Source organism: Pan troglodytes, chromosome 10, assembly GCF_028858775.2.
Source record: "Pan troglodytes isolate AG18354 chromosome 10, NHGRI_mPanTro3-v2.0_pri, whole genome shotgun sequence".
Lineage (NCBI taxonomy): Eukaryota > Metazoa > Chordata > Mammalia > Primates > Hominidae > Pan > Pan troglodytes.
The window spans coordinates 14,129,056-14,149,959 of NC_072408.2; the positions used below are offsets into that span (position 1 = coordinate 14,129,056).

General features: G+C 57.3%; 1 protein-coding gene, 1 long non-coding RNA gene and 2 other non-coding genes across 10 annotated transcripts; all 4 read left to right on the forward strand.

Annotated features, from left to right (window-relative positions):
* Positions 1–28: 28 nt before the first annotated feature.
* On the forward strand, positions 29–17,530 carry PTPN6 (protein tyrosine phosphatase non-receptor type 6). Of its 7 annotated transcripts, none has more exons than XM_001163468.6 (16): positions 29–624; positions 7,832–7,954; positions 8,206–8,400; positions 11,022–11,211; positions 11,367–11,483; positions 11,588–11,701; positions 11,876–11,972; positions 12,359–12,438; positions 12,636–12,785; positions 13,871–14,002; positions 14,136–14,290; positions 16,145–16,212; positions 16,306–16,457; positions 16,557–16,648; positions 17,020–17,159; positions 17,340–17,530. In XM_001163468.6, the coding sequence occupies exons 1-15, from the start codon at positions 611–613 to the stop codon at positions 17,132–17,134; spliced, it is 1,794 nt and encodes a 597-aa protein (XP_001163468.2). In that variant the 5' UTR covers positions 29–610; the 3' UTR covers positions 17,135–17,159; positions 17,340–17,530. The 7 variants fall into 7 exon arrangements, 5 of the variants coding, with proteins under 5 accessions (XP_001163468.2, XP_063641497.1, XP_063641498.1 ...); XM_063785427.1 differs by having other exon boundaries at positions 59–624; positions 8,135–8,400; XR_001707801.4 differs by having other exon boundaries at positions 171–624; positions 16,557–16,763; positions 16,877–17,159.
* Positions 17,531–19,428: 1,898 nt separating this feature from the next.
* LOC129136600 (uncharacterized) lies at positions 19,429–20,629 on the forward strand. The gene is made up of 2 exons (XR_008538431.2): positions 19,429–19,532; positions 20,383–20,629. It is a non-coding gene; the product is annotated as an uncharacterized LOC129136600 (long non-coding RNA).
* MIR200C (microRNA mir-200c) lies at positions 19,855–19,963 on the forward strand. Its single transcript, NR_106638.1, has one exon. It is a non-coding gene; the product is annotated as a microRNA mir-200c (primary transcript).
* On the forward strand, positions 20,280–20,373 carry MIR141 (microRNA mir-141). The gene has a single exon (NR_035674.1). It is a non-coding gene; the product is annotated as a microRNA mir-141 (primary transcript).
* Positions 20,630–20,904: the final 275 nt, after the last annotated feature.

A 20,904-nucleotide genomic window follows, 5' to 3' on the forward strand; every position in this document is an offset into this window, starting at 1 on the left:
AACCCTGCCCCAGGGCCTAACCCTGCCTGAGGCTCCTCCCCTTCCCCCGGGGCAGGTTGAGAGGCTGGATTGGGTCCCTCAGCGCCCTGGGTGGGTGGGTGGGCCTGCACAGGGGGTACCTCCTTCTCTGAGGAACTGGGCTGTTAGGGCTTTCCCTTAGGCCCTTTGGTTTCCGCCTACGGAGAGGTTTCCCCCATTGGTTGCTCTTCCTCAGCCAGGGTTACTTCCTGGTCTGTTCTCCTACCCAATACCCCGCCGCTCTGTCAGCTTGAGCTCCAGGTGGAGCTCCAGGTGGCTCCTCCTCTCCCGAGGGAAGGCGGCCCTGGACTAGCAGGCGGGCCTGCTGTACTCCCGCTTTGGGGCTGCAGGGAAGCTGGCCGCTGTGGGCGGTCTCGGGCCAGCCCCGCCCCACCTGTCCTTTTCCTGGAGACTATTAGTCCAGGGTTTGTCCCTGCAGTGCCATTGGCCTGGCAGGCAGGATCGAGGAGGAAGTGGCTGATTACTGAGCGGTTCTTCCTCACCTGGCTTGGGCCACTGTGCACAGCTGTGCCACTGGCTCAGCCCCGCCCCCTGCGGCCCTCCGCCGTGGCTTCCCCATCCCTACAGAGAGATGCTGTCCCATGGGTAAGTCCCGGGCACCACCTGGGTCCCAGTCTCCTGTCAGTTTTGGAGGGAGGGAGGGCTTTGTTGATGCTCACTCCGACGTGTGTGAACGTGAGTGCGATCTGCCGCTGTCCTGCGCCTGTTTCCGGTCCCTATGAACCTTCCCCTTCCTGCAAGGTGTGAGGACCCCCAGGCTTACTCATGCTCCTCTGCCCCCTCTTTAACATTTTCCCCTGGACAAGTGTGTATCTGTTCTCTCCATTGCATTTCTACTTCCAGCCTCTGGGCTCCTGCTTCTGCCTCCTGCTTAGGACCTGTCCCCCTGGGTAGCTCACAACACCTCAAACATAGCAGTCAGAGGCCACCCGCGAAGGCCCTCCCACGTCCAGCCAACTTCTCCGCACTTCCCAACATCAGACTTTGGTCCCATCTTCTTTGTTTCCTTTCACTTCCCTTTCCCCTGCATCATTCATTCAACAGGTACGTGTTGAGCATCTATTATGCACCAGGTGCTGTTTAAGATGCTGGTAATACTGGAGTGAACAAGACAGACATGGTCTCTGCTCTCACGGAGCTTACATTCCAGTGGGAGGTTACAGACCGAACAAATAACCCAATAAATTGGATCATTGCAGATTCTCAGAAGTATTACGCAGAAAATAGACAGCCTTGGCCGGGTGTAGTGGTTCACACCTGTGATCCCAGCACTGTGGGAGGCTGAGGCGAGAGGATTGCTTGAGCCCAGGAGTTTGAGACCAGCCTGGCCAATATAGTGAGACCCTGTCTCTACAAAAAATAAGAAATTAGCTGGGTGTGGTGGCACGCGTCCTGTGGTTCCAGCTATGGAGAGGCTAAGGTGAGAGGCTTGCTTGAGCCTGGGAGGTCAAGGCTGCAGTCAGCGATGATTGCACCACTGCACACCAGCCTGGGCGACAGAGTGAGACCTTGTCTCAAATAAAAAAAAAAAGAAAATGAACCAGCTTCATATGCTAGCAAGTGACTGGGTGTGCAGGTGACATTACTAGCTGGAGGGATCAGGGAGGCCTTCCCGAGGAGGTGACATTTGAGCTGAGACCCGGATGAGGAGGAAGAGGAGCCGGCCATGTGACGTAGTGATCAAGAGTCAAGCATCTCTGGGCAGAGGAGATGGTGAGCACAAAGCCCTAATGTGGGAACAAACAAAAAAAGGACAGTGTGCCTGTGGCAGAGGACCCTAGTGGAGCGGAGGCAGGGCCACAGCAGGTTAGACCTTGTTGGAGCTAGGATGTTGAAAGTGAAAACCTGACCAGATGAGGTGGCGCACGCCTGTGATCCCAGCACTTTGGGAGGCCGAGGGGGGAAGATTGCTTGAGCTCAGGAGTTTAAAACCAGCCTGGGCAACATAGAGAGACCCCATCTCTATTAAAAAAAAATACTGGGTATGATGGCCCAAGCATGTGGTAGTCCTAGCAGTTTGGGAGGCTGAGGTGGGAGGATCACTTGAGACCAAGAGTTCAAGACCACCCTGGGCAACATAGGGAGAGACCTCATCTCTACTACAACGACTACTACTACTAATAAATAGCTGGATGTAGTGGCATGCACCTGTGGTCTCAATTACTTGGAAGGCTGAGGCAGGAGGATCACCTGAGCCAAGGAGGTCGAGGCTGCAGTGAGTTGGATTGTGACACTGCACTTCAGCCTGGGTGATAAAGCAAGATTCTGTGTCAAAAAAAAAAAAAAAAAAAGAGAGAGAGGGAAGGAAGGAAGGGAAGGAAGAAAGAAAAAGAGAAAGAAGGAAAAAAAGGAAAGAGCGAGAAAGAAGAAAGAAAAGGAAGGAAGGAAAGAAAGAGGAAAGAAAGAAAAGAAAGGAAAGAAAAAGAAAAAGTGACACCCAGTCGAAGAAAGAAGAAAGAAAGGAAAGAAAGAAAAAGAAAAAGTGACAACCGGTCGAAAGAAGAAAGAAAGAAAAAGTGACAACCGGCTGGGCATGGTGGCTCAAGCCTGTAATCCCAGCACTTTGGGAGGCCGAGGCAGGTGGATCACGAGGTCAGGAGTTCGAGACCAGCCTGGCCAACATGGTGAAACCCTGTCTCAACTAAAGATACAAAAAAAAAATTAGGCTGGCACGGTGGTGCGCACCTGTGAGTCCCAGCTACTAGGGAGGCTGAGGCAGGAGAATTGCTTGAACCCAGGAGGCGGAGGTTGCAGTGAGCCGAGATTGCATCACTGCACTCCAGCCTGAGTGCAGCGGGAGAGACTCCATCTCAAAAAAAAAAAAAAAAGAAAAAAAGAAAAAGTGACAACCTGCTTACAGAGTACTGGCGAGTTTGTGGGTGGGTGGCTCCCCAGCCCTGCTGATTCTTGCTTCTCACACTCACGTCTGCCCCTGCCCCAGTGCACATCTTGTCACTGTCGGCCCCACCGATGGGGTTCCTACTGAGTCTTCTGGTCCCTGATCCCGTCTGTGGTCATTTTCCTGCCAGGTAGCTTGGCCAGGCCTCCCCTGGTGCAGATTTCATCCTTGGTTTCTCAGCCTGGCCTTGAATGACCCTCTACAGCAGGGTCCCCACCTCTCAGAACAACTTTGCTCCAGCCACACAGCTTGCTCACGGCCAGGCACTGCCCATGTGGACTCTGTGCGTGCCACCTCTTTGCCCTGACCCATGTTGCCTCTGGGGGAGCACTTCTTCCTCCACCTTCCATCGTGGGCTGTGGCAGTGCCCATCCCATCTGCCCCCGACGCTGTCTGCTGCAGTATGGTTGTTGGGGGAAAGGGCACCAGGCTCCGGCGTCTGACAGCCGTGTTTTACCCACCTTCCTACTCACTAGCTTGTGACCTTGGCCAATTACTTAACATCTCTGAGTCTTAGTTTCTGTTTCTAAAATTGGGTGAATAACACCTACTAAGTAGGGTTGGCCTGAGGATTAATAGTATAATGTAAAAGCTGGCAACACTGAAACCCTGCCACTTACCAGCTTTTCACATCAGTATTTGGGAAATATTGTTAAGCTCATTTGTCAGGCGGGGATTCTGAGGCTCGGAGCAGTTCCAGAACTTTCTACAGATTATTTTGCCTTGTTTGCGCTTCCAGACTGCCTGTCTTCTTGTATCACCATTGATCTTGATCTGTATGGTTTTTAATTTTTTTTTTTTTGAGACAGAGTTTCACTCTGTTGCCCAGGCTGGAGTGCGGTGGCATGATCTCGGCTCACTGCAACCTCCACCTCCTGAGAAGCTGGGATTACGGGCATGTGCCACCACACCCGGCTAATTTTTGTATTTTTAGTAGAGTTGGGGTTTCACTATGTTGGCCAGGCTGGTCTCAAACTCCTGACCTCAAGTGATCTGCCCACCTCGGCCTCCCAAAGTGGTGGGATTACAGACGTGAGCCACCGCGCCCGGCCTGGTTTTTAATTTTTTAAAAATTTATTGGGCCGGGCGTGGTGGCTCACGCCTGTAATCCCAGCACTTTGGGAGGCCAAGGTGGGCGGATCACGAGATCAGGAGATCGAGACCATCCTGGTTAACACGGTGAAACCACGTCTCTACTAAAATACAAAAAAAATTAGCTAGCGTGGTGGCGGGCGCCTGTAGTCCCAGCTACTCTGGAGGCTGAGGCAGCAGAAAGGCGTGAACCCGGGAGGCGGAGCTTGCAGTGAGCCGAGATCGCGCCACTGCACTCCAGCCTGGGAGACAGAGCGAGACTCCGTATCAAAAAAAAAAAAAAAAAAAAAGATTTTATTTATATTTATTTGTTTATTTATTTTGAGACGGAGTCTTGCTCTGTCACCCAGGCTGGAGTGCAGCGGTGCAATATCGGCTCACCGCAAGCTCCGCCTCCTGGGTTCACACCATTCTCCTGCCTCAGCCTCCCAAGTAGCTGGGATTACAGGCTAGTAGAGATGGGGTTCCACTGTGTTGCCCAGCTGGTCTCGAACTCCTGACCTCAAGTGATCCTCCCACCTCGGCCTCCCAGAGTGCTGGGATTACAGGTTTAAGTCACTGCGCCCAGCTGTATTTTTATTTTTTGAGACAGGGTCTCACTCTGTCACCCAGGCTGGATTACAGTGGCACAACCATGGCTCACTGCAGCCTCGACCACCCCAGGCTCAAGCGATCCTCCCATCTCAGTCTCCCAAGTACCTGGGGCTACAGGGGTGTGCCACCACACCTGGCTAAATTTTGTATTTTTTGTAGAGACAGGGTTTCTCCAGGTTTCCCAGGCTGGTCTCAAACTCGGTGTCAAGTAATCCACCAGCCTCACCCCCACAAAGTGCTGGGATTACAGGCGTGAGCCACTGCGCCTGGCCTTGATCTCTACTTTTATCTTCCTGCTTCCAAGGAAATATTTTTTTCTTCTGAATTATCAGGCATTTACTCTTGTAATTCTTAGTCTCCCTACGCTTGTTTCCTCCCATAAGAAAATGGGGAAAATTATTCCTACATCACAGGGCTGTCTGAGGCCTAAATGAGATTGTGTATGTGAAAGTGATCTGCAAACCCCACACCATGCCAAGGTAAGGGAGGTAGTTTTTTATTTTCCTGCCAAAGGATAGCAGAAGCTGTACCTCTTGTCTGAGTTCTGTCTCTTGGCTTGACACCCTTCAGAGGAATTCCTGCCTCTTCCATGGGTCAGGAAGAGGTGCCTAGTTAGTTTCTTCTGGGTGCCGAGTTAATTCCTTCCCACCAAGTGGGTTTAAGCCCTGGAAGGAGTGTCTTGGGGCCAGGGTGCAGTGGGTGTTTGGTGCTCAGCATGGACCTGAAACTTCGTGTGTGGTCAGATTTATGTTCCATGCGTGGGGATGTGCACCGGACCAGGTATGTGTGTAGGTGGACATGGATGATGAGGTGTGTGTGCTGTGACTGTGTGTGCACCCTTGCCTGCGTATGACAAGCAGGCTGTGTGTGTAGGACCAGGAAGCTGTACTTGTGGCCAGGTATGTGGCTATGGACTGACGAGTTTGTTTGTTGGACACTTGCTCAGTGCCAGGCATCGCACTGGACTCTGAACACTCAGAGATGAGCGAGAGCGCCAGCGGGTGTCCCGCGCTGCAGCCAGCTTTGCATGTGCTCTTCTTGCTCCTTGGCGTTGGGCGTGGGGGTTCCGCGGATTTCCAGGGCTCCGGGGTGGTGTCCAAGCTGAAGGGGTAGTCAAAGCTGGACCATGCAATAAACCCACCAGGCAGATTCCCCAGGGCACCAGTGAGAGAAGAAAACCAGAAACAAATAGAACAAAAAGAAAGAAAGAAAAGTGGAAAAGCCTTTTTTGGGGGAAAACATTGATGTTTGATGTTTCTAAAAATGATAATGTAGTTATCATGGGAAAATTAGACTTGTTGGGCTTAAAACTTTTTCTTCTTTTACCTGAAGCAGAACATGCATAATGTTCATAAATATTAAGCACACAACCTGGCTCCATTTTATTTTATTTTTTTTGAAATAGAGTCTTACTGTGTTGCCAGGCTGGAGTGCAGTGGTGTGATCTTGGCTCGCTGCAACCTCCGCTTCCTGGGTTCAAGTGATTCTCCTGCTTCAACCTCCCGAGTAGCTGGGATTACAGGCGCCCACCACCATGCCCAGCTAATTTTTTTGTATTTTTAGTAGAGAGGGGGTTTCACCATGTTGGCCAGGATGGTCTCGATCTCCTGACCTCGTGATCCGCCAGCCTTGGCCTCCCAAAGTGCTGGGATTACAGGCGTGAGCCACTGCGCCCGGCCAACTTCACGTTTATACACACCCATGCAAACAGCATCCAGATAGAGACAAAGAGCCTTCCCTGTACCCTAAAAGTTTCCCAGAAATTGTTCCCAGTTAGCATATTTATTTTTATAAAGGTAATGCATGCCCATCATATAACATTCAAAAAGGTACGTAGAGAACCAAGTGTCTCCCCCAGCCCTGTCCTCCAGCCACCCAGTTTCCCTCCCTAGGGGAAGCCACCAATATGTGTTTCTATGTATCCCCCTGTTGAGCTGCTTTTCCTCGTTTTGGTTTGGCGGTGTTGATGTTTGTATTTGGAATTACAGGTAGGCAGCATCATATACCTTAGTGTTTAGGGCCTCTAAGATCAACCAGCCCTGAGAAAATCAGCCATGGCGAGGACCTTGTCCCCCAGCCCCCAGGAGATAGGCCCCCTGGTGGGAGTCCTGGGGCAGGGCAGAGGCCTAGGGACAAGAATTAGAAAGGACCCATGTTGACAGGGCTGCTCAGGGTCATGTTGTCCATCCCTCTGCCACAGTGGCATGGACAAACTGCGTATGTTGGTTAGAAGAGGGCACCCTTCTCTCTTGCAAGCATTGGCAAGGTCTTAACTATTAGTCTCCTGCTGCCATGGCAGCCCCTTTGGACAAGGAGGCTCTTAATCTCTGTTCTTTGAAGCCCTGAGGGCTGGTGTATAGGAGTTCAAAGCACTGGCTTTGGAACCGGACTGTCTGGGTTTGAATCCTGGCACTGCAGCTGACTCACTGATGGACTCAGGCAATGCCTTAAACTCCCTGAGCCTCAGGTTCCTTGTCTGTAAAATGATAAAGATAGCCCCTGTTTCATAGGGCTGTGGTGAGAAACCAATCAGACAAGGCATGTGAACGCCATTATAGCACAGCGCCCGGCATCCAGCAGGACTCACTCGATGACAGTTGTCACCGCCATCATTGTTATTAGCGTGGGCCAGGGAGGGCTGCGTAAAAGCAGCTGGTGGAGGAGGGAGAGATGCCGTGTGACCGTCTGGGTTCGCATGCATGAAGTATTATCTGGGCCTGGAGTGTGCAAGGCACACATGTGTCCTTACTGCATGTGTTGTCACATATGTGCAATGCCATGCTCCTGAGCCTTTGATTGCAGACGTGTGGGAAGTGGGCCCCGTCCCCACCCCCAGTGCCACCCTGCTCTGCTTCTCTTCCCTTGCTGTGCTCTAAAACGAGAAGTACAAGTGAGTTCCCCCAAGGGGTCGGCCGCGCCTCTTCCTGTCCCCGCCCTGCCGGCTGCCCCAGGCCAGTGGAGTGGCAGCCCCAGAACTGGGACCACCGGGGGTGGTGAGGCGGCCTGGCACTGGGAGCTGCATCTGAGGCTTAGTCCCTGAGTTCTCTGCCTGCCCAGACTAGCTGCACCTCCTCATTCCCTGCGCCCCCTTCCTCTCCGGAAGCCCCCAGGATGGTGAGGTAAGGGCCTGCCACCCACGGTAGACAGGAGGCAAGGGTGCCTGGTGGCCACGGGACCCCTCCTCACTGCCCTGCCTGGGCCGCCCAGGTGGTTTCACCGAGACCTCAGTGGGCTGGATGCAGAGACCCTGCTCAAGGGCCGAGGTGTCCACGGTAGCTTCCTGGCTCGGCCCAGTCGCAAGAACCAGGGTGACTTCTCGCTCTCCGTCAGGTAGGTGGGCCCCCCGCAACCCCGGGCATTTTGGCCACTCTCTTGTGCCGTCCAGGCCCTGAACCACTCATTCCTGGTTCCCCGTGGCAGTGCTGACTCCCCGTCTGTTCCCTTGCCCCCAACCCCCACACTCCCCATCCCTGTCTGTGCCCACCCATGCCCATGTGTGCCCCCACCCAGGACCTCAGCCGATCCCTGCCCTCCTGCCTCTACTCCTGCACCGACTGGCCTCACCGCCTGGTGCCCTGCAGGGTGGGGGATCAGGTGACCCATATTCGGATCCAGAACTCAGGGGATTTCTATGACCTGTATGGAGGGGAGAAGTTCGCGACTCTGACAGAGCTGGTGGAGTACTACACTCAGCAGCAGGGCGTCCTGCAGGACCGCGACGGCACCATCATCCACCTCAAGTACCCGCTGAACTGCTCCGATCCCACTAGTGAGAGGTGAGGGCTCCGCACCCCCGCCACTCCCAAGCAGGGACGAGCCGGCTCCCACCCTGAACAGCCAGGGAGGCAGGGAGACTGGCAGCCGGCGCTGCCTACCCTCCATCCCCTCCCCTCCCTGCACCGGCTGGGGCTCTCAATGTCCCTCCTCCATGCTGTCCTGGGGCCTGGTGTCTCAGAGCCTAACCTACCACCCTTTCCACCTAACCCCGAGGAAGCCACAGAAAGCTGCCTCGCCCTACTCCAGGAGCCCTGGCCGCTGCAACCCAGGTCCCACTGGAGAGAGGGAGGCCACTGCTGGTGGCCAGCATGTCATGCAGGCCAGCTCTGTTGTTAGAAAGCTCTTCTTCCTCTGGAATCGAGCCTGCCTTCCTCCGTCTGCCCCTCACCCCAGCATATGTTAGGACAGTGAGGAGCTGACACTGGGGTGAAGATGGGGATGAATGCTTGCCAGGACACTTGATGCCTTGTCCCAGCCGCCCCGTGGGGATGGGTCTGTCCTGTGGGGTCAAATAGGTCTCCGGCCCAAACAGAGATCATTGAGAGCAGGATGGGAAGTGTTCACCTGTGTAAAGTGTCTCACGCTGTCCTGGGCACAGAGTAATACTCCAGGCATTTCCTTCCTGTGGCCTCCCCGACTCCTCCTGTGGTCTCCCAAAGGCATGGGCTGGGGGCTGGGGGCTCTGAATGCTCCTCATGACACCATGGCTCCTTTCAGCAGCCGCATCTCAATGCCAGATCCCCTTAAAGGGCAGCGGAATAATGCTAGGGGGTTTTCACATGCACCCCTGGGCCAAGCCGATTTGCCCTTGCCGTGGATCCCTGCATTCATGGATCGGTTATTGAAATGATCGGGAACCTTGCTCCTGCCAGCTTGCAGCCTCTCTGAGATTCGGGCCTCCAAACTGCATCAATATTTCTGGTCAAGGCACTGATTGAAACTTAGAGCTGGATTTGGTCACGGTGCAGCCCTGTGGCCCACCTGGGAGGCCTCCTTTCCTGGATCGGCCTCCTTCAAGGCCTTCCCTCTCTCTGTGAGCCTCACATGGCTGGCTCCGTGTCTGCCCCCTGCCCTTCCTCTTCCCCACCGCAACACTCAGGGGGCTTTTGGCACCGAGACCCTCTAAAGCTCATGTCCTCTCTTTCTTCTTGCCTCCAGCCAGGAGAGGAGGACGGGCTGACCAGTGCCTGGAGTTGGAAGAGAGGAGCAGGGCCCCAGGAGGCCCCTGCAGAGGAGGCTGAGGCCTGGGGTCAAGGAGGAGAGAGGAGAGAGAGAAGGGAGGGAGGGCAGTGCCGGGGCGGGAGGTTAAGACCAGGGAAGCCACGCTGGAGGCCCTTTTGGGTGACCCATCCCAGGAGCCAGTGTCACCCCTGAGCCTGGGAGTGTGTGAGAGGCTCTTCTCCCAGGTTCTGCTGTGTCCCCTGCCTTGTCTGTGCGCCTCCTCCTCTGCGAGAATTTGCATCTGTCCCTCGGTGGCTCTGCGCTTCCTGTGGTCAGCCTGACATTTGCATGGAGACTTCCTCATCCTGGGGCCTGAGGGAAGGGGCTCAGCCCCCTCCCCGCTACCTGGGATCCTAGCCTGTCCCCAAGCGGTGGGCTGAAGTAGCCCAGTGGGGTTAGGAGGCTCTGGGGGTCTCTTGGCTGGAGTCACCTCTGGGCAGGGGTGAGATGGGTTGGGACAGACTGGTCCTCCCCTCCTTCCCCCCATCCCTGCGGTTGGAAAATTTGCCCGCCCTCCCCTCGTCCCTGGGCTGAGGAAACCTCACAACCTCACTTCTCACTCTCTCCCCAGAAGGAGTTTTGTGTTTTTTCCATCACGTGGTTTCCTGTGGGGCTGGGCTTTGTGGGGCTACAGTTTCCTCCTGGGAAAGGGGTGTGCTTCGGGGAAAGGGCTTAGTTCTGCTTTCTGCCCTGACAGCCCCTTTGAATCCGTTTGAACCCTGGGCTCCCCTTCAGTGACATCATCCAGGGCACCCCAGAACCCCCTACACCACTCTTTCCCCAGTGGGGTTGTCTTCCCCGCCTCCCTGGCGGAGCGCACCCCATCCGCCTTCCTTGTGACTTGAGTCTGTGTGTCCATCTCCCACCACTCCCTGTGGTGTGGCCTCGGTCTGCGTTTCTCTTTGCCTCTGGTCTCTGCTGGGGCACAGTCCCATCCTTCACGGAGATTCATCCTTAGCTTCTCTCCTCCAAATATTTTGAATATTGCCAGCCTTTCTGCCTTTCAGAGGTGGGCTCTGGGTTCGAAGCCTAGTTAGAACTCTGGAGGCTAGGATGGCTTGAACCTGGGAGGTCGAGGCTGCAGAGAGCTGTAACCGCGCCACTGCACTCCAGCCTGGGCAGCAGAGCTCTGGAAGCTTGCCCTGGAGTCAGTCAAGGGCCCTAGGTCAGTGAGTAACAGCTCAGCGTCAGTTTCCTCATCTATAAAATGGGGGTAATATCATACCTAGCTCTCAGCATGTTTGTGAGAGACCTAAATGAGGTGGTGGATTTGGAAGCATGTAGCGCAGTGCCTGGCACACAGTAGGTGCTTGATTTCCGGCCCCTCTCTGTGAATGTCTCTGCTCAGCGCCTTCCCCTGTGGCCTGGGTCTTACCTTCCCTGACGCTGCCTTCTCTAGGTGGTACCATGGCCACATGTCTGGCGGGCAGGCAGAGACGCTGCTGCAGGCCAAGGGCGAGCCCTGGACGTTTCTTGTGCGTGAGAGCCTCAGCCAGCCTGGAGACTTCGTGCTGTCTGTGCTCAGTGACCAGCCCAAGGCTGGCCCAGGCTCCCCGCTCAGGGTCACCCACATCAAGGTCATGTGCGAGGTAAGGCAGCCAGGCGGCGGGGGAGCCTCTGCTGAGGCTCCTGTCTGTGACCACAGTGTGGGTGGCAGGGAGGGTCTGCCTGGGCTTGAATTCAAGGCTGGGGCCCAGGGAGGGAGACTCAAGTCCTGTGAATGGCCTTATTTGGCTCCCCCCAGGGTGGACGCTACACAGTGGGTGGTTTGGAGACCTTCGACAGCCTCACGGACCTGGTGGAGCATTTCAAGAAGACGGGGATTGAGGAGGCCTCAGGCGCCTTTGTCTACCTGCGGCAGGTCAGGGGTGGGCCCAGCTGCCTCCCCCCTTCCCCTGAGCTGTCCCCCAGATGTGAGCTTCTGGGATCTCTGAGTTGCTGACTTCTCGCTCTTCCCCACCCCAGCCGTACTACGCCACGAGGGTGAATGCGGCTGACATTGAGAACCGAGTATTGGAACTGAACAAGAAGCAGGAGTCCGAGGATACAGCCAAGGCTGGCTTCTGGGAGGAGTTTGAGGTGCATGGTGGGGACTGGCAGGGCTGGGGCAGCTGAGGTGGTGGCAGCGGCCTGGGGCCCCAGGCGGACACCTTCCCCTCCTTGCCCACCTCTGCTCCTGACCCACCCCACGTGAGCTCCCCCGATGGATGCCCTCTTTGGGAGCTGATGCTCATTTCCCCACCCACATCTCAGAGTTTGCAGAAGCAGGAGGTGAAGAACTTGCACCAGCGTCTGGAAGGGCAGCGGCCAGAGAACAAGGGCAAGAACCGCTACAAGAACATTCTCCCCTGTGAGCACCCAGGCTGCCCCATTCACCCAGGATACCGCCCCTGCCCCAGCTGCCTCCCCTCATCTCACAGGTCTCCACCCTCCATGCCAGGAGGGGCCATCTCCCCACACCCCCCACAGAGCCTCCCCCTTCTCCAAAAGGCCTCTACTCCTCCCAGAAGTGCCTCCCCACCACCAGCAGGCAGGTTGCCCCCTGCTCCCAACCTCCTTGTGAATTCCCTCACTCCCTCCATACAGATGATCCCCCACCCCTGCTGCCCACAGTCCCCCCGCAAGCCTCATGGCTTCTGAGACCAGAATGGCCTGTTAGCTCAGGAGGGTCTGACCCAGGTGTGGTGAGTCCCTGGCTAACCCAGACCATCTCGCCTCCTCTCCGCCCACTCCCAGTTGACCACAGCCGAGTGATCCTGCAGGGACGGGACAGTAACATCCCCGGGTCCGACTATATCAATGCCAACTACATCAAGGTCAGCAGTGTGGGCCACGTGGGAGGAGAGGCTGGGCCCTGGGAATTCCCTGTCTGGTGGGGGGACCCTAGATCCAGAGATAGCTGGGCAAAGCCGAAGCTGGCTTCTTGCATGGGTGAGGGTGGCAGTGGTTCAGGGCCTGTGCTGGGCCAAGGGGCTCACTGTCTTGGGGTGCGTCTCTCCACGCTTGCGTCCAGAACCAGCTGCTAGGCCCTGATGAGAACGCTAAGACCTACATCGCCAGCCAGGGCTGTCTGGAGGCCACGGTCAATGACTTCTGGCAGATGGCGTGGCAGGAGAACAGCCGTGTCATCGTCATGACCACCCGAGAGGTGGAGAAAGGCCGGGTAGGGCGCCCCCCCTTCCCCGCATCCGCCCCCGTGCTTGTGGTCATGCCATTAAGTCAAAGAGCCGCCAGATGCCAGGGCAGAAAGGGATCTCAGGGGTGAGGGTCCGGCCCTTGTTGGGAAACCGAGGGCTAGTGACAAAGTCTCGACTACACAACGTGACCCCCAGATCCCTGCATGCATCCCTGGGCTCTTCTGAGCTCCAGACCCAGGTTCCAGGCTGTCCTCCTTCCTCCTACCCCTGCCCCACCTGTCTGCATCCAGGCCCCTCCTGTCCTCCCTGCCCCATAGATCTCTCTGGAGTCTGCCCCTTACCCTGCAGGCTCCCCCTACACAGCACCCTCTGTGCTGCCATTGAAGTGATCCCATCCGTGACACAAACTGAGTCAAGTTCCTTCCTTTCTGAAATCTCTTCCATGGCTCCTGGTCACCTTTGGGATAAAGTCGCACTCTAAGGCCTGGCATTCAAGGTCTGGTGGCTTCCCTCTGACCCGCACACTTCTCTTGAAGGCTCACCGCCCCCAGCAGCCCCAGCTCTTTCAGGTTCCCAGCCTTTCTTTGCACAAGCTCATTTTCTGCTAGGAAATGACTCTCCCCACACTATCTCTGCCTGGCAGATGCCTCGTTTTTGAAGACACAGCCGGAGCGCTGCCTCCTCTGTGAATCCAGGTCTTGTTTCCTCCAGGACCTAGAGGGAGAATTACGTCTTTCCCAGCCACGCTCCTCAGCGCGTTGTCTCCCCCGGTCACCTGTCTCTGTGAGCTCCTCGAGGCACAGGGGCACAGACTGGGTGTTATTTGTGTCTGTGAAGCTGTGTGGTTTGCACAGCTTCGGGGACAATGCCTGCCCTGGCAACGTTTGTTGAATGACAAACGGATGTACCGGTGAAGGGGCTGGCCAGGCCTCACCACCTGTTGGTGGTTGATCTGAGACGACAGCCCAGGTCTCCTGCCTCTCTGCCAGCCCATCCGTCCATCCAACAAATGTTTGGGCCGGTGCCAGGCACTCAGAACATAGAGCAGGACCTGGGATGGGCCACAGTGCCCTGCTCTGTGCCTCATCCCCACCCGACCCTCCCTTTCCAGAACAAATGCGTCCCATACTGGCCCGAGGTGGGCATGCAGCGTGCTTATGGGCCCTACTCTGTGACCAACTGCGGGGAGCATGACACAACCGAATACAAACTCCGTACCTTACAGGTCTCCCCGCTGGACAATGTGAGTGGCCCCCACGCCCTGCCCCATTCCGGGAGTCCCACCCTGGACTTGTTCTCCTCTCTGGTCGGGTAGGGTGAGACGGATGGGGTGTTCCGAGAGACGAGGGGGCACTGACCCTATGTCCTCGGCTTAGGGAGACCTGATTCGGGAGATCTGGCATTACCAGTACCTGAGCTGGCCCGACCATGGGGTCCCCAGTGAGCCTGGGGGTGTCCTCAGCTTCCTGGACCAGATCAACCAGCGGCAGGAAAGTCTGCCTCACGCAGGGCCCATCATCGTGCACTGCAGGTGAGGATGATAATCCTGATGGTAGTAGTGACAGCTGAGAAGTAAATACTGCTAAGTGCCATGAGCTGTTATAAGCAATATAAACGTTAGCTCGCACGTTGAGTGCCTTCCGCTCACCCCCGGCTTCTCCTGGGTCCCCTCATGGCTCCAGACCCCTGGGTGGATCGTGGCTGGAACCAGCCCCACTTTGGCCCTCTGCCTGTGGGTATCTTCCTCAGAGCCCTCCCCAGATGTACCATCTCGCCCAACCCTGCCAAATACAGAGGAGGATCCCGGGACCCAGTTGCTGGCCAGGCCCAAGCTAGTCAGGGCAAGGCCGGGCAGGCACCCACAGTAGGCCTATGTCCCGGCTGCTCCGCTTTCTCTCGAGGTCCCATTCTGTTGGTTTCTTCTCCCAGGAACATCTATGAGGCATGTGCTCCCCATTCCTCCTCTTTTTCCATCGGTAGCCGCAGGGCTTCGGCTTCTTCCTGACTCCGCCCTCTCTCCCAACTTCCCCAGGCAGTGCCCCATCCTGGCCCCCAGGGCTGTGTGGGGATGGGTGATGCTTCTTTGGGGCTGCACATAACTCCTCTGTCTATCTACCCGCATGTTTGTGATCAGGAGACCCCTGGTAAGGTGCAGAGGTGGGGGCTGCAAGGAGGAGCAGGGGTCCCACAGGTGAGCCCACTGAGCTGGCCTGGCCTGGGTGGATGAGAGGCAGTGGGTGCAGGGCCCCTCCGCTTACCAGCTGTGTGGTCTTGGACAAATTACTTAACTTTTCTAACCCTCAGCTTCCTCATCTGTAAAATCAGGATCTCAGGGTTGTCGTGAGAACTCAATGAGACCCTATCGTTGTGGCTGGAATTCTGTCAGCCCTCAAAAACTGGGTGCTATTACTAGTTTAGTAACTCACATCAGGCAGAGAATAGGGGAATGGGAACCTGCCTTGCCCCGGTCCCTTCCCACTCCCTCCGTGGACCCCAGGCCTGCGACGGCCTCTGGCTTCCTCCTCTTCCCCCGGCAGCTGTTTGTCCTGGGACAGGGCAAGTCGGCTGAATCTAGAGGTGCCCCCGACGGGCTGTCTCGGGGACGCGGCTCTGTCCTCTGCTCTCTCAGGGACAGGCCCATCCCCGAGAGCTACCCTCCTGCTCACCCGCCACACACACATTCACACACTTCTTGAAAGCCCCATGGCCTTTATTTAGACGTTACAGGAAGGAAGTGGGTGTGGGGGGTTATTTTTGACAATCTGGGTTTGAAATTAGACAGCGCGACTCAGGGCATCAGCTTGATGGGCTCAGCTGAGGGTGGGCCTGGGGTCTCCCTGAGGTCTGTTTGCCCAGGGGTGGGAAAGGAGAGAAACTTCCTACTGCACTGCTCCCCTGAGTCCCCTGACCCTGTGCCCCCGCACCCTGCTGTCTCAGGGCTGTCCTTTCCCTGATGTCAGGGTTTGAAGAAAAAGGGAAGTGAAGCCATGCTGAGAGACGCTCCATAACTCCTTCAGGGAGAGGCGGGGAGGGCTCAGGGTACCTGGGAGCCGGCAGGACAGCGGTGGGATTTGGGGGTCCCAGGTCTTCCGGGGTGGGGGCAGCCACTCACTAGGAGTGAGGAGTCAGCTCGAGATGTGGAGGAGGGAAGGATGGTGGCAGCTGGGGAGCCAGCGTCAGCACCGCAGAGCCCGAGGTGGAGCGTGTCCATGCAGAGCTGGGCAAACCTCCATCATCACTTGCCCGGTGACCCTGGGCACATTCCCTCCCATCACTGGAGGCTCAGGCTGCTCCTGTGGTGCCTGGGGCTGGAGCTGAGTGCTGGGTACCCCCCTTCCCGGGGAGGGCTTGACTGGCCTCTGATGGTACCCCCGTCTTTCCCCAGCGCCGGCATCGGCCGCACAGGCACCATCATTGTCATCGACATGCTCATGGAGAACATCTCCACCAAGGGTGAGTGGCACCTGGGGGTTTGGGGGTGGGGGGTGAGCAGCCCCTCAGTGTCCGCCTATGCCTGGACCTGAGGTTTGACTGCCCCCCACCCAGGCCTGGACTGTGACATTGACATCCAGAAGACCATCCAGATGGTGCGGGCGCAGCGCTCGGGCATGGTGCAGACGGAGGCGCAGTACAAGTTCATCTACGTGGCCATCGCCCAGTTCATTGAAACCACTAAGAAGAAGCTGGAGGTCCTGCAGGTGCGTGCAGAGCAGGGCCTGGAGGGGGGCTGCAGTGCAGGATGGGTGCCACCTGGCCCTGCTGGGACCACCACCTTCCCACTGTCCCTCTGCCCACAGTCACAGAAGGGCCAGGAGTCGGAGTACGGGAACATCACCTACCCCCCAGCCATGAAGAATGCCCATGCCAAGGCCTCCCGCACCTCGTCCAAGTGAGTGGCCCTGACTGCCACCGCCCGGCATCCACCCCTTTGTCCTGCCCAGCCCGATCCTCACTTTCTGGAGAGGACAAGTGTTGCAGCTGGGGGGACCTGGCTTCAAGTTCAGGTTTGGTTCTCACCCCTTCTGTTCATAAGCATTTCCTGAGTGCCCACCACGTGTGGGCCTCTGCTAGGTACCAGCAGTGCACTCGTGTATGAGATGTAGCCTCTGTCCTCTAGGAGCTTGGAGTCTAGTGCAGGGACCGTGGCTGGGTCACCTGTGAGATGGGGTGGCCAGAGGGGACTGCCAGTGCCGGGTCCCCCTGTGCTGTCTCCTGACCTGCACCAACTGCCTGTACTTGCCCCCCTGCACCCGGCTGCAGACACAAGGAGGATGTGTATGAGAACCTGCACACTAAGAACAAGAGGGAGGAGAAAGTGAAGAAGCAGCGGTCAGCAGACAAGGAGAAGAGCAAGGGTTCCCTCAAGAGGAAGTGAGCGGTGCTGTCCTCAGGTGGCCACGGTACAGCTCTTCTGCCTGGGTGTCCTCCCTGCCCTGCCCCGTGTCCTTGGCTCCACTGCCTTCCCTGGGTGGATGGGGTGGCCGCAGCCTCATTCTGTGCTTCCCAGCTGCCCCAGACCCTCTTGTTCCACCTCCAGGTTCCAGCTACCCTCTCACTCCCTCACTCCCTTCTCTTGGCAGCCTCAGCCCTGACCCTGTGGAAGCATTCTGCGATGGACAGACTCACAACCTGAACCTAGGAGCGCCCCATTCTTTTGTAATTTAAATGGCTGCATACCCCCCACCTCTCCCTGACCCTGTATATAGCCCAGCCAGGCCCCAGGCAGGGCCAACCCTTCTCCTCTTGTAAATAAAGCCCTGGGATCACTGTGTGTTGCCTCTGAGCCCTTTGCTTGCCCAGTGAGTGGGCGGCCAGAGGGCAGGGCAGGATGGGTAACTGTGCGTGCCTCCGTGCGTGCCTCGCGTGAAAGCTCCGCCTTCCGTCAGACGGACGTGGGTCGGGACTCCGCCTCGCACGTGGGAGGGTGACCGTGGGCGAAGCTCCCCAGTCTCCTTCTTTAAAATGGAGGGCGATCATAGCAGGGTGGTTGTGAAAAGCACCGAGATGACGGCTGACGATAAGACGGGCACAGTGACTCATCACACGCTTGCCATGTGCCCAGGCACTAAAAGACTACACACGTTAGTTCAGTCTAGGCACTTTTGTCATTCTCATTTTACCGTGGCGGAAACTGAGGGACAGAAAAACTAAGTAACTTGGTCACTTGCCCAAGGTCACAGGGCTATGGAACAGTGAGGCTGGGATTCGAACCCAGGCCGTCTGACCCCAGAGCCCACACTCCTTACCCTGGAGTTGCAGCTGGGGCCACCCTCAGGGGGGCCCTGATCACCCTCCCCTGATGCTGACTTCCAGATCTGAACTAAGAAGAGTAGTTAACAGCCGGAAGCGCAGACCTGAGGCCAGCCCGGCTGCGTCCCCTCTGGCGGGAACAGGGACAGGCTCCTCCCCTCATCCAGGCCGCTGCTGCCCTTATCCTCTTGGGCAGAGTTTGAAGAGCTGGCTGACGTGAAGAGTGCTTTGTTTTTTGTCCCCTCTCCCTTCCCCCATGTCAGGAGTGGGGTTTCTTCTTTATTTGAAACACTGGTGTCCTGGGGAGTAAAGCCGGTGGGAGTCATCCCTCAGGAAGTGCTGGCGCCCACTCCTGGAAAGGCTGAGACAGCACAGGTCCCGAAGCCCAGAGGCTGGGCGTGCATTACTCAGCAAATCCTTACAGAGCCCCCGGCGTCACAGGCATTCACAGTCCCCCGACCTCCTGGAACTTAGGAGGCTGGTCAGGGAGACAGATTCACAAACCGATCACAAGCATCAAATAATTGCAGGCGGGTATTAAGAAGGAAGCAAACAAAGCCTGGGAGAGAGAACAGCGAGGGATTGAGCAACCCAATAGCTCCCTGGGGCTGTGGCCCTCCAGGGCATGGGTGGGGCAATCACCTGTCGGGCCCAGGTCCCCTCTCCCAGCAACGCCCTTTCTATACAAGCCGCAGCTGCACAAAGGCAAGTCCCACCTCCTCTAACCGCCCTTGGGCTACCTGCCCTTGGGGTGGGACTTGGACTCCACTGAGGGCTGTGCTGTGAGGTGGGTCCGGGAGCAGCTCGGTCCGGAGAGTGGAGCGCGATCATTCCCTCTGCAGTCCTCAATCGAGGGGCAGGGCTGATGCTCTGGGCCAGCTGGGGTCCCTGGGTAGCGGTGGGTAACTTCACACTAGCGGCACCTTGCTGGGACCCGCCTGCCCTTCACAGGCCTGGCGGGGCCTTCTCCCTCCCCTTTCCCTCAGGGGATCCCAGCACAGGCTGGGCACTGCGTGGCGGCACAGCCCAACTCCTGCCCAGCTGACCCCTCGCTGACCTCAGGGATCTCTCTGGCCTGCCAGCTCCGCTGTGGGCAGGGTCTGAGGCCACAGAGGAATGGGCTAGTCCTGGGGGCAGCATCTGCTGTGGGGAGGGGACCCAAGGACAGCCCCCACTTTTTGTTCCTCTGGAGACAGGGGTGAGACTAGGCAGGTTGGAGAAAAGAGGCCCCTGGGAGAGGGTGGGAGGCCTAGAGGAGTGGCCAAGCCTTAGAGGAGGTGCCCGTGGCTGGCGCTGGGAGGGAAGGGGTTAAGGCAGTGGGGGGGCAGCCTATGGCAGGAGGACACACCTGTGCGCAGGGTGGCAGGCGGGGCCCAGGTAAAGAGCCTGCGCTGCCCGGCAGGCGGAGAAGGAAGGAGGAAGAGCGGAGGCCAGGGCGGGCTCTAGGCCGTGGAATCTGGGGCCTTAAAGCCCCTTCGTCTCCCCAGCACCCACTCTCTGGGGGCAGGTGGGCCCGGTGACAGGTAAAGGCCACCAGGGGAGAGGTCCTGGGCTGAGCTTGGGACTGCAGAGGGGGGATGAGGGTGGGTAAATCGGTGTGTGTTGCGGGTCGGGAAAGGCTGCGGGGGTAGGGGAAGGTGGCTCAGAGGCGGCGGGCCGACGGTCGAGGGGCTTCGGAGGGCCTGCTTGGACTGCAACCTGGGCCTAGTGATCAGCGACCCAGGGTGTGGCTGGTGGCGGGCAGCAGGGCTCACCAGGAAGTGTCCCCAGGGACTCGGGTGGTGGGGGGATGGGAGCCAGGGATCTGCAGCTTTTCCGCAGGGATCCTGGGCCTGAAGCTGCCTGACCCAAGGTGGGCGGGCTGGGCGGGGGCCCTCGTCTTACCCAGCAGTGTTTGGGTGCGGTTGGGAGTCTCTAATACTGCCGGGTAATGATGGAGGCCCCTGTCCCTGTGTCAGCAACATCCATCGCCTCAGGTCCCCAGCCCTTAGCTGGCTGCAGCCCCCTCCCCACTTCCCACGCACCCCAGAAGCCCCTCGTCTTGAGCTGAGAGCGTTGCACAAAGGGTGGTTCTTGTTGGCTGGCTGCCACTAAGGGACACAATGGGCCCCAGCCCCTCCTCCCACCCAGTGCGATTTGTCACCTGGTGGATCCAGAACCCACAGTCGACCTTGAGCTTGGGGTTGGCTCGCCCCCTCTCAAGAGACCTCACCTGGCCTGTGGCCAGGGTCCCTGTAGCAACTGGTGAGCGCGCACCGTAGTTCTCTGTCGGCCGGCCCTGGGTCCATCTTCCAGTACAGTGTTGGATGGTCTAATTGTGAAGCTCCTAACACTGTCTGGTAAAGATGGCCCCCGGGTGGGTTCTCTCGGCAGTAACCTTCAGGGAGCCCTGAAGACCATGGAGGACTACTGACCAACAACCTCTGACCTTCACCCCTCTGGATGGGGGACGAATCACTAGGCAAAGGGGAACAATGGGAAGGAGACAAAATGGCTGCCTTTACAGTTGCAGCAAGATGTGGAAACACTGGTTCCCTAGGCACCTCCATTGTCTTCCCGCCTTGGGAACATGAAATAAATAAAGTGTGAAGGGGAACATGAGGAAGACTGATCCAAGTCACTTGACCTGTCTTTTGTCTAGTTGTTTATCTCATCTTAGCCTCCCAGCAACTCAGGATTGGGGCTGCGACGTCTGCTTCGTCTTTCATGATACTCAACCCCAAGCAGAGAAAAATATCTTAAAAATCGAAGCAGATTAACCCAGTCCCTCTGTTCAGATCCACCTGCTGCCCTATCTGCATTTGGCAGTTCCTGTACATACTTTGCGCCTATGTTTTGTCTGAGTTCCACATCTTCCTTGTCTCCCCGCAGGGATGGGAAATGGGCAGTAGTGGG

Coding starts and splice junctions, on each gene's coding strand:
- PTPN6 (XM_001163468.6), top strand. Junction 12,439..12,635: donor TCAATGCCAACTACATCAAG/GTCAGCAGTGTG, acceptor GCTTGCGTCCAG/AACCAGCTGCTAGGCCCTGA. Junction 16,458..16,556: donor AGAAGCTGGAGGTCCTGCAG/GTGCGTGCAGAG, acceptor CTCTGCCCACAG/TCACAGAAGGGCCAGGAGTC.